The sequence below is a fragment of the Dendropsophus ebraccatus genome, chromosome 1 (genome assembly GCF_027789765.1).
Source record: "Dendropsophus ebraccatus isolate aDenEbr1 chromosome 1, aDenEbr1.pat, whole genome shotgun sequence".
NCBI classification, from domain to species: domain Eukaryota; kingdom Metazoa; phylum Chordata; class Amphibia; order Anura; family Hylidae; genus Dendropsophus; species Dendropsophus ebraccatus.
Window position 1 is genome coordinate 143,861,540 of NC_091454.1, and position 13,132 is coordinate 143,874,671.

At 43.8% G+C, this 13,132-nt stretch overlaps 1 protein-coding gene across 1 annotated transcript in view; it reads right to left on the reverse strand.

The window, feature by feature from the left end:
* Nucleotides 1-12,835, reverse strand: part of NPTN (neuroplastin) — a 63,973-nt gene extending 51,138 nt beyond the window's left edge. The window contains exon 1 of the mRNA XM_069981108.1: nucleotides 12,470-12,835. Coding sequence (XP_069837209.1) covers nucleotides 12,470-12,572 — 103 coding nt within the window. The 5' untranslated portion in view covers nucleotides 12,573-12,835. The remainder of the gene's footprint in view (nucleotides 1-12,469) is intronic.
* Nucleotides 12,836-13,132: the final 297 nt, after the last annotated feature.

Genomic DNA, 13,132 nt, shown 5'->3' on the forward strand with positions numbered 1-13,132 from the left:
ACACACCCGTAGTGCAGTCCGCAACTGCGGGCCCGCACCGCAAATGTGCATCCATAGTGCTCAGTGCATCACGGAGCACTACGTTCACAATTCATTACCGCAAAAAAAACGGTCCGCATTACATGTCCATTTTTTTTGCGTCACGTCACGGTAGTCATCTGGGTGGCCCTCGTCCGTCACTAGTCCCTGCTCTTTGCCTGTCAGCGCACTTGGTGGCACGATTGACAGGCAGAGAGGCCAGTAACGGACCTTTGAATCTGTCAATCATCCCCTTTGAGCATGCTGACCGGCAGAGAGCGGTGACTAGTGACGAGCGGAGAGCTGCCCAGATGACTACCTCCCTGCCTCTGCCTGTCATGCGCCCAGGTTATTAAATTTGTTTTTCTCCGGTATAAAGCTTCTGCAGCAGCCGCAGCCGGTACGTGCTACGGCTGCTGCAGGAGCATTATACAGCTCTCCAGGGAACTATATCAGCCCAATTGGGCAGATTGGTTCCCTTTAAGCCAAGCTTGAGAACTGTAAGGTCTCATTGACAGTTTTTCTGTCCGTTAATCAGGATCCAGATTTACAGACAGAAAAATAACCAATTAAAGTCAATAGGTTCAGACTCACAAAATCGCTAATGTTATTACCATGAATAAAATTTAGATGCCCCCTGAGGAAGTAAACACATGTGAAACACATGTAGGGGGTGAGGGTGCCACGCTACTGACATGGGTAAGCATAACGGCTGATATATTTATAGATTTAGGATGCTTTGTTAGTGTTGTTCTTTGTTGTGTTATCCGAATATTGGAAGCCATTTGGATATGCATACCTGGGTCAAGTATGTATTGTGGCTGTAGTAGTCTTTTTACTAGATATCCTGACACACATTTTATGATTTTATTCATGGTAATAAAATTTGAGATTTTGTGAGTGTAAGCTTTGTTTCTTGTGTATAATTGCTGTTAGTAAGCTTAAAATAATTTTGTATTGTGGACAGTAAATATGTAGGCAAATTAACCCCCAATAGAAAGAGGCCATTATATATTACTGTGTCCATTGGAACTATAGTGTATAAAGTCAATAGGTTTAGTCTATACATCCGTTTTGAAAAGAAATCAATTTTTGGTCGCTAATCAGTTCCACAAAAAAGTAGTCCCTGCACTTATACGGTCATATAGAAGTCAATGGATCCATTTGAAATGTGTGCCATCTTTTTTCACTGATGCATTGCCTGGCAACTTCTAGGCAGGCTCCTCCTGGCCATTTATCACCCTTCACAAAAACAGATGCCAAATGGATGAGTCACTGATGCCAGTAAGCTGGAGCCTGTCATCCACTGTATGTCTCAATAGCTAGCATCATAACAAAATGTAAAAATAATGCTATGTGGCTGAAATGCACCAGCGATACATCTGTAAGAGAAGGGACAGATCTACACCATGTGCAGGCGTTGTGTCAGCACTATGCAGTGTGCACTCTGTAAAAGTTCTATAAACGTTATGTGAGGAATGAAAAATTTCCCACTTGAAATATGCAGCGAAGTTCAGAACAACTTACTGATGTGAGGTTTAACCATTGACATCCAGATAGGCTGATGCAAAACTGGAAAAGCAGTTGGGAGTATCATCATCATCATCATCATCATCGCCAGCTTACATCACAAAAAGAAGAAGCTCCAGCCAACACACTAATAATGTTAATAAGCTATCCGGAAGTGAGGGAGATCCAAAGACGCCGTGGAATTGACAGGGATGCGGCCGGTGGGAGATTTAAGGAATGATCATCGCCGAAAGGATGGCGAGTATAAAGTGTGTGTGTTTTGGGTTTTTTTTTTTAATGGTATCGCCAGAGTTGTCCTTTAACCAAATATAGAGAGCTAAATTTTAACTTTACAGTTTTTAATGGCTCGCGAATATTGATATAAATATCCAAATGGGCCTTGGCAGATAGAAAGGTTCCCCACCCATGTGCTAGAGCTTCCGAGTTTTCCGAAAGATGAAACTCTCTGAGGAAAACAAAATGAATACTTCATCCCTCTAGAGTCCACCTACAGAAAAATGCCTATTAGAAGGCAGGAAACATTTCATGTCATTTTAGGGGGGGGCTGTTCACAGTATATAAGTACCAGGACAAATACTGCAGAACAGAAATAGGAGTATAAACTAGGTTGTAATGTAGAAACACACATTATAAACATGTGCATTCTGTCAGTGCACGGTGAAAACAGCCCCCACCATGTAATGAGATTCTTGTGAGAAATGTACGCAAAACCTATAAACTGAGAAAAAAGAAAAATGTACAATGTTTCCATACCAGCAACATAAGTCTATTAGCAGCAGATTTGAATCAGATAAATTTCATTGGATTACTGGTAGATGTGGTCCACCTGATAATACCCAGAGGACTGCAGCAGGATGCTGGTTTCCATAATGGAATAGATTTCACATCTGCACAGAGACATCCCTCCCAGGTCTAAGATCTTAAATCACAGCAACCACTATGACCTTGGGAGGGAAGACCTTGAAACGGAAGCATCAGTGATGATTAAGGATGAAATGTGCTCAATAGAAGGAGAGCACAACATTATTCTAAATGTTGCTCTACATATGCAAGCTGGACCTTGAAGTAAAAACCTGCAACCTTGAGTCAATCGCATTAAAATGTATATCAGTATAACAGAATGGATAAGTGTATTCCACATGGCCAATAATGCCTCATACACAATGCTGCATTTTAGCAGCCTATGTATATATAGTGGTGTGTAGTTGTCCCTAGAAGCAAAGCTTCATGACAAGATGATCTTTGTAATATGGCATGTAATAGAAGAAGTCTTTACTTATGAATATTTGAGGGGGGCATTGATACACCTATAAAATGGAATCTTTATAGGTGTATTATGGATCATATAACATGTACACCCACAATGTACCAAAAGGCCTTAGGCAGAACAAATGGGTGTAGTATACCAAAAGTTCCAGCAACGTGTAACATTCAACATGGTGTCCATTCTGCCAATAGCATATCAAAAAGCAGAAGAACAGAATAAGCCTTAGGTGTGTGTTTACATGCAGATCTGTTTGTTCTGATCCTATAGTCCAGTGGGCGGTCCTAACCAGAGGCTGGCAGCTTTCTGTATGGCACTCATACTAGGAAAGCTTTCAATGTCTGAGTAGGACCATCCACTAAACTCTTAAAGGTGTTGTCTAGTCTTCTAAAGGGAATCTGTCAGGATTCTACCAGGTTGAGAGGCAGACAGGTGTGGCACTTCAGATTCCAAGGAAAATGATACAAGCAGATAGCTGTGGCACTTCAGCTTCTGAGGAAAAACACAATTTTATAACTTTGCAAATGGCCTTTAGCAAAGACAAAAGCATCACTTGTTTTATCTCATTACCACCTACCTGCCTGTGTCTGCTGCTCTATACCTGTTACGGTCCTGACAGATTACCTTTAAAACCTATAGCCTAGGTTGTCAGGGGTCTGATTCATCGTACTATTAGTAGCAGTGGCGCAAAGAACTGCAGTGTTGTCCTGATAAAGTGAAAGACCAGCTAACCCCTCTAAAGGCAATGTTTCATCAGAAAATCATCTATTGTTTCAATCTTACTATCAACATAGTGTAACATTCTTAATATATAGAATACTCTGGACGAACTGCTGCAGGTAAGGGGAAAGGGAACATAATAAAGAAGCTCTATTTACTTGTCCACTTGCCCATGCAGTGATGCATCACATGCTCTATGACAGCTGATGGGCTCCAGTCTTTCCTGCTCAGCCAGTCAGTGACTGCAGCAGTGTCCCACCCTAGTCACTGACTGGCTGAGCGGTCATTTCTTAGCCCAGGTCTTGACATTGCAGGAGATCCAGGAGCCCAGCGGGCCCAGCCATTAGCAGCAAGGCATCTTTGCGGGGGCACGAGGACAAGTAAGTAGAGCTTCTTTATTGTATTCGTCCTACCCCTACCTGCAGTCAATTTGTCATCTTGTAAATATTGCAGTTTTCATTCTGGCCACTGCGCCATCATGGCAAACAGGATTACAGTGAAAGCTGACACCAAGATGTAGATAAGAACAGGCCAATCACAACAGAGCTCACTCTCCCCACTTTCTGTATGCATGCCTAGAAACCTCTCCCACAGAGCTCCAATCCAGTATGCCTATGTTCATGCTGTACAACTTCACTTAATTTTATCAAAGCCAGCTCAGACATTATGGGTATCCCTATAACAACGTACTAAGAATTAAATATTTAGGTGATGCATTCCCTTTAAGATTCAACAAAATATTGCCAGCATAGTCTTATTCTGCTATTTTAGTTGCTAAATACTAATACCATACTGTGACCTAAATTAAAAAGAAAAGAAAAATCTACAGTGTATTCCAATACTCTTGTTGCAGATAATGATTCTAATCTGAAAATTCACCAAGACATGAAGAAAGCAGAGGGAAAGATTAATTATGCTGCTATTTATATCCCGTGTTCATTTAATGAGACTCCCTTCTACTACCATCAACCTTGAATGTATCATTTGCATTGAAGCAGCAGTCAGTCTTCCATCACATTTCACCTCCCAGCAGCTTCTTTGTGAATGTGCCGAACATTAAAGGGGTTAACAGATGAACCGCTTTCATATGAGAAGTCCTAGAAGTCTGTTAATAGCTGTTTTAAAGTCATTTGCAATCATTCTAGCACATATGATATCCTTTTTAATCATTTTGCTTCTATGTGTACCCCTAGGTTTTGCTGCTGGTGGGAAGGCTACGGACAGAATCAGTTTCCTTTTTGCTTTTGTAGCCGACAATGTGGTCGTTTCCAGTCTTTCAACGAATCTTTAAAACGCAATGGATATGTTCACACTGAGCAAATTTGTCGGAATTCCATGGCGGAACTCTCCACTTGCCTCAGTGTCAAACGTTGTCTCTATGGGAGGATTCCCATGCCGCCGCTCTCTTCCGCTCAAAGAATTGACATGTCAATTCTTTGAGCAGAGGCGCGCGAGAGATGAGCGCGAGAGACGACGTTTCACACTGAGGCAGGCGGGATTCCGCAGTGGAGCTCTCCTCAGTGTCAAAGGACGAATTTGCTCAGTGTGTGATCATACCTTAACCCTTTAAGGACCGGGGCAATTTTTATTTTTGCGATTTTGTTTTTTTTCTCCTTGTGCATAAAAGGCCATAGCAGTTGCATTTTTTCACCTAGAAACCCACATAAGCCCTTATTTTTTGCGCCACTAATTGTACTTTGCAATGACAGGCTGAATTTTTGCATAAAGTACACTGCAAAAGCAGGAAAAAATTCAATGTGTGGTGAAATTGAAAAAAAACAACACATTTTGTGTTTTTAGTGGATGTGTGTTTTTACACCGTTCGCCCTGGGGTAAAACTGACTTGTTATATATGTTCCACAAGTCGTTACGATTAAAACGATATATAACATGTATAACTTTTCTTGTATCTGATGGCCTGTAAAAAATTAAAACCATTGTTTACAAATATACGTTCCTTAAAATCGCTCCATTCCCAGGCTTATAGCGCTTTTATCCTTTGGTCTATGGGGCTGTGTCAGGTGTCATTTTTTGCGCCATGACATGTTCTTTCTATTGGTACCTTGATTGCGCATATACAACTTTTTGATCGTTTTTTATTAACATTTTTCTGGATTTGATGCGACCAAAAATGCGCAATTTTGCACTTTGGGATTTTTTTGCGCTTACGCAGTTTACCGTGCGAGATCAGGAATGTGATTAATTAATAGTTTGGGCGATTACGCACGCGGCGATATCAAACATGTTTATTTATTTACTTTTATTAATAACCTGGGAAAAGGGGGGTGATTCAGACTTTTATTAGGGGAGGGGGCTTTTTATTAATAGCAACACTTTTTTTTTTACTTTTACACTTGTACTAGAAGCCCCCTTGGGGGACTTCTAGTATAAGTGCTTTGATCTCTCATAGAGATCTCTGCAGCATAGATATGCTGCAGAGATCCATGAGATAGGCACTCGTTTGTTTTCGGCTGCTGCAGCCGGAAGTAAACGAGTGCCGAGTCGGGGACAGCGCCATCTTGGAGCGGTCCCCGGCCGGCTTCAGTTACGGAGATCGCTCTTCCGGGATAACATCCCGGAGGAGCGATCTCCCCACTAGACACCAGGGATGATGCTGCGTCCAGTAATCGGATGCAGCTGTCAACTTTGACAGCTGCATCCGATTACTGTATTAGCGGGCACGGCGATCGGACCGTGCCCGCTAATACCGGCGGTCCCGGGCTACAAGCGGCACCCGGGACCGCCGCGGTTCAGAGCCGGGTCGCCACGCGGCCCCGCTCTGAACGTCCTTACCGACCGCAGGGCGTAAATATACGCCCGCGGTCGTTAAAGCGTAACTGTCATTTCATGGTCATTTTTCTGAAAACATTAAATATCAACAGTACAAGCGATTTTAAGAAACTCTGTAATAGGTTTTATGTACTGAAAGAGTTTCCTTCTGGACTGAAAAAGCAATCTCCCAGCCTCCCCCCTCACATCAGATGAAGCAGGATTTCTGTGTCCATTATGTGGCTATGGAGAGGGGAGGGGCTGTTAGGAGTGACTGAGCACGGAGGATTTCTGCACAGCACAACACCCTGCAATCTTCTCTCAGTAAGTTCATAGATAAGCACTGACCTTTCTGACACCTGAATTTAGCGTTTTAGGTGCCCAGAGAGTCTACAAACAGCTGACCCTCATGTCACCTCTTCCTGCTCCCTCATCTCCCTCGGCCCCTCCCCCCTCCATAAAGGATAGAATGTAGAGAGCAGAGCCCGTCTTCACTGGCTTCTCTGTAATGAAGACGTGTTTGCCTGATAATGCACAGATAAGAAGTCAGGGGGGGAGGCTGGGAGATTGCTTCTGAGTACAGAAGGAGGCTTTTTTGGCTGATGTTTCATTACAGAGTTTCTTAAAATCGCTTATACTACTGATTTCTGCAATAAAAAAAAACACGACAGTTACGCTTTAAAGCTGTGTTTCCACTTATGTGTTCAGAACGTGGTGTGAAAAAACAACCCCATTTCTCCTCAATAGCAGCATGATGTTGCTAGGATTTTTGGCAACATTGCATGGCCAGTGGGGGGAGACTGGGAATTTTGAAGCCAAAGCCAGGAACAGACTATAAACAGAGAACAGGTCATAAAGAAAAGAATGAGTTTTCAAATCCATTCCTGGCTTTGGGCCAGTGCACACGGAGTAAAAGTAGTGGAATTTTGCCTGCCTCAGTGTCATACAGTCTGTCTATGGGAGGGCTCGCGCTTCTCTCCACTCAAAGAATTGACAAGTCAATCCTATAGATAGACTGCATGAGAGTTCCGGCGATTTTACTCCGTGTGAACTGGGCCTTTGGCTTGAAAAATTTGTCAGATAAATCTCTGTAAATACACCCCAACAAACAAAAAGCTACTTCTCATGACTGCTATGCAGTGAACAAAGGATCACTTTGTAGAGAACACTGCCTGAGCATGTGTGTCAGTGACAGTGCACCTTGCTGTAAACTTGAATACCAGGTGGCATCATGCAAAAAGTCATAACTCTTCAGTGGAGTTTTTAAAATGGGTATCAACACAAAAGCCCCGATTAATCCATCAGTCTCGTTCAAAAATCATACTCATTTTTGTCTTAAATCGCAACCAATCACCACTCATTATCAGAAACAAAGGCTGAGCTGTCATTGGTTACCATCTGTCAGAGACAAGAAATGTGCCTGGTTTGGGTCTAGGCAAAAATGTGTTTATAATTGGGTGTTTAATCTAAATAAACACAATGGTCCAGATTTACTAATACCGTCTAAACAGCTAGATTAGACAGTCAAAAAATGCACCAAATGTATCACAGTGGCTCAGGCTGTTTGATAACTCCATATCTTCAGACCAGTGGAAACCAACTACTAAAGGTGTTACCGCCAAAAACGTTACGCCACAATTTCTGGCTCAAGAAGCAGCACACAAGCCGAAACATGTTTCCTGCAAAGCCGCACCCACCCTCCACTACTGATCAGGAAGTAATGGTTTGATCTAATGCTACGTTTACACCAAACGATAATTCGTACGATTAACAATGTCGGAGTAACTTAACGATCATAACGATCAGCGTTTAGACAGTACGATATATCGTACGGAAAGTTTTTTTGTGATCGCTTAAGCCTATCTCACACATTGGTTAAATCGGCGAACGACTGTTCACATGGAACAATCTGCGAATTATTTGCGAACAATCAACGATTTGAGAAGTCGTTGAAAGATCGAAATGGACGATTTCTCGCTCGTTGTTTGATCGTTCGCTGCGTTTACACGTATGATTATCGTTCGAATTCTATCGTTATCGTGCGAATTCGCACGATAATCGTTCCGTGTAAATGCAGCATAACAATAAGCTGTCACTGAAGGCCCCCCAACTGCACCTTGGTGAAAATTCGGCTGAATCAGATAGCCCTCTTACACAGTGGTGCAAAACCTGCAGTTGTTGCAAAACTACAATGCTACTACTGATATTTTGGCAGGCAGTGGGAGGATTTGCAACAGCTGGAGGGCTGCAGATTGTGCACCACTGCTCTAATGTGTATGGAAGCCTCCTGACTCGCCCAAACCATGTCGTCGGTGGAGGTAAAGCGAGGCATGTCAGATTTCAACTGCCTGACCCTTTTGCTTATAAGAAAATAAGCTGCTACCAGAGCTGTCTGGCAGTGGCTTACCTCCATTCTCCCCATTAACAACACATGAACGGTCATCTGACAGCTACTGGAAGAGATTGGACACCTTGAATGTTACATTATAGGGTAGCTTCACACACACTGTATCACAGCGGATTTTCTGCTTCAGATCCGCAGCTGATTTGATCTAAATAAGTGAACACAGCATCAAATCTGCACCAACTAATCTGCTGCGGATCTGCTGCAAATACGGTGTGTGTGTTAGCACCCTAAAGAGGACTGGTATCGACCCCCACAAAATGAGATTTTACTGTCATTTAACAGCTTTTTACCATTTCTTAAAGGGGTTATCCAGTGCTACAGAAACATGGCCACTTTTTTTTCCCCTGAGACAACACGACTCGTGTCCAGTTCAGGTGTGGTTTGCAATTGAACTCTATTAAGCCAAATGGAACCCAGTTACAAAACCCCACCTAAACTGGAGACAAGAGTGGTGCTGTCTCTGGAAGAAAGTGGCCATGTTTTTGTAGCGCTGGATAACCTCTTTTATACATCTTTCTATTCCCAAAATGTGTGGGCTTGTACATTTCACTTAGTTGGATAGGAGTAAACCCAAAGGGGTTGGCCACTTTATAGTAAAATTATTCAGTGTACAGTATTAGTAACTGTACTCACAGCACTTACTGACAGCCGCTCCCTGTGTACCTTATAGAGCTAAAATCAGACTCCCCTCCTCCAGGCTGTGCTGTCCTGCTCTATGGTAATTCTGTCCATAAGATGGCTGACATGGAGCAGCATGTGATCATGCCCAAACCTCTCTGTCCTCTATACGCATATACAGGCTCCGTGGTGGACACTGGGGGGGCCGGGCCTGGTCACATGCTCTTCCATATCAGCCATCTCATGGACAGAATCACCACAGAGCAGGACAGCACAGCCTGGAGGAGGGGAGTTGGATTTTAGCTCTTTGAGGTACACAGGAGCTGCTGCCAGTAAGTGCAGTGACTACACTTACTAATACTGTACACTGAATAATTTTACTATAAACTGGCCAATTCCTTTAATTTTCATAAAGGGCATGAATATCAGATAATGGTGTGATTATACTGTCAAGGTGCATATATTAAGCCCCTTAAGGGTAATCCGTCAGTTCTAATTCAGGTTCCAAACAGCTGACACTGTTATATAGCTGTTAGGTGAGGGAAACACTTGGTACCTTACATATATCCATCTGTGCCTCCAGATTGCAGAAAAATGCTTTTATTCTATGGTACAAAGAGTCAATGAGGCTTTCCTGCACTCCTGAATAGCTGCAAGCTGAAATACCTCCTCTCTCCTCCCTCCCTGCTTGATTGACACCTGAAAACTGAGTCCCCAGCAGCATCGGGCATGGGATGGAGGAGATGTTACAGCTTGCTGCACTCCAGGAGCTCTGGGAACACCTCTTTGACTCTTCATACTATAAAGTAAAAGCATTTTTCTATGTTCTGGAAGCACAGTTAGATATATTAAAGATACCATGTGTCTACCTTACTAAAAGGTGTCAGCAGTTTGGAACATTGATTGTAGCTGACAGATTCCCTTTAATGTAAAGCATTCACACCCTCTGACTGTATAATCACGCCCATCACTTGAAATTCACTATTGTTATCAAAATTAAGTTCACGCTAGGGAATTGGTACAGGTAGGGATATATTTTGCATAAAAATCAAGATTTTATTACCCAGCCCTATCATAGAGAGATAAGCATCCCAGCGTTAGTGCAATTCAACGAAAATTTTGCAAACAAAAATTCTGAACTTTGACATGCCCAAATGGGTGTGGCTTATAAAGGGGGCGTGATATAATCGTAATAGAGGTCAGATGTTTAAAGGGTAACTCCGGATAAGAAAAAAAGTGTTTTCTATTAAAAGCACATTAAAAGTTATATAGATGTGTCTATAGAATGTATTATCGTATCTGTGCGGTTCTGCCACACTGGTCGCTGATAGAAATCAAGGAAGTGAAAAACAGTGGCCCCTGTGCCAATCCACATTGTCTCCTGCTCCCACTGCTCTCCCCCTTAGGAGACAAATCTTCCATGCCTCTGTCTCACATTGTGTGTGTTTGCTGAGGACCGGCTGATGATGCAGACAGGGGGGCAGGGTGTGATGTCACAGGAGGCTTGGGTGGATCCCCCAATCCCCTGAGTGATCCACCATCTCTGAATAGCCAGGAGCAGGTGCAGCACTAATTTTACTGATTGTGATGGGTGGGGGGCTGTGATGATCAGCTTAGGGAAAGCACTGCATTCTGGGAACTGCTCAACCAGGAAGGACAGAAACAATACAGAACAAACCCCCCCAAACAAATGGATTTTTCGTAGTTTCAAAACTGGGATAGACAGGTAAGTAATGCTATATGCTTCTGCAGGAGTTTCATTTTTTTTTAACTCTACCTGGAGTTTCCCTTTAAAGGGGTTATCAAGTGTTTAAAATGTTTTTACATATTGCTGCCCCGTTAGTTAACATAATAAACAGTTAATAGACACAGAAAATGCAACAGCTAAGAAATGGGGGGGGGGGGAGGCTGGAAAACAGCTTTTTTTGAGTACAGAAGGAAACTTTTGGTTAATAGAACCTATTATAGTTTATTAAAATTGCTTGTACTGTTGATTTCTGCAAAGCGACACTTACTCAAGGATTTTTCAGCATTTTTTTAAACTATTACATGTAAAGAAGATAATTAAAAAAAAAAAAACTTTACAGCTAGATGTCATACGTTATGATTTGGGGATAAATATTCTTCCACCATCATTAGTGTCTGAGAAACTGCTATCAGAATGGATGTCCTTTTCCAAACAGGCCCTAAAACACCTGTACACTGGATCCCACCTAGCTACCTATATTAATGATGGATCCCGGTATCATTTCTTTTGATTAATTATTTATTTACGGCCTACAAATAGCCTCTGTGAGACCTGATGGAAAAAAAAAAGAAAAACCAGTGACCTGTTTATTGATGGTCTGAAGGTGGGCTTAATAAATAATTCCTACCGCATCAGGTTTGTAAACACATTAATATTTGATCTTTACTTCTCGTGATCTTCACAGCACCCATGGGAGCAGAGCTGAAGGATCACTTTACTGAGAGGAGAGCTAAATGCACAGCTACACCCTGTCATTGCCAGAACGCTCCAATCCACTTCACCAAGGGGACATATTGGATTGCAATGTATCACTCCTCTTGGATTAGCATGGCTGAGACCACTGTATAGCTCCTGGCTGTGACCCTCATCTCACCCATGCATGGAGAGAGATCAATAGACACACACCCTTTGGCAGACAGCTGTCCATGTAGTGCTGTGTAATGCTCACACACCCTGGTTGGCATAGGTTACACAGTAGGCATGTCTTACACTTGGGCATTACATAAAACAGGTTACAATGAAGACATGATACAGATTGGCCAGTATGCAAGATAGACAGATCAAGACGAGGCACAGGAAAGCCACAGTGACATCATGCATGCATCTAGTAATGTCATCTGGTGGAGAGAAGAGATACACTGAGATATCCTAGAGCTGCCGCTGCTGCCTGCCTGCCTGCAGAGCCTCCTGTGCACAGCGCTATTAATACCCAGTCTGCGCTGCTGCTGCTGCTGCTGCTACAAGCTATGTGCTGGATGCTCGGGACACCAGGATGGAGTCTGTGCTGCATGGCAACACGAGCATTAGCGACCAGCTGCGCCTTCTAGAAGCTCCCAGCCCCTTCTGCTTCCCCTCAGCCTCGACCTTCCCGATGGGCGCCGCATTCTCGTCTTACCGTTCTGAGCGCCGTCAGCCGGTCCCGGGAGAAGGCCGCAGGTAACTAGCATTAGCCCTAAGATGAGGGCTGCAGGCAGAGGGCGAAGGTCGCAGCGGTCCATGTGCGCACTGAGAGGGAGACACAGCCGATGGGCTCGGTGTCCAATCTCTCGGGCCTGAGGTCCGGTATCCGCAGCTTCCCCTCGGTCTCTTCCCGCAGCGAGCACCTGAGTCTCGCGAGAGTCGCCGCTGGAATGTGGGCAGCCAAAGGAGGAGCCCGATGCGTCAGGCCGCCGCCGGAAGAGAACCGCCCGATACCGCCCCGCTGCCTGGCAGCCGTCAGCTGCTGGGGGCTGGTAACGGTGCCGTGTGGCGTCATGTGTAGCCCTGCTATCCTCCCTAGTGGCAGCAATACGCCATGTATGCACGGTGCTCACGGCTAACACTTCTGCGGTTTATGGCGTGTAATAGACGCGTGTTGGCATGAGGCCACCCTACCGTGGTGGGATGGTAAATGACATGCCAAGAGCCGCATTTATTTAAGGGACATTTTCTTCAGCAGTTTTGCCATTGGCTGTGAGCTCCTGTGTGTCTGCATTTTCAGCCATAGCAAGGTGCTCCCGCCCAGTGTGACTGGTGTTATAGAGGAGCTGACCAAATTTGTCTGAGTTTTGCCATAAGT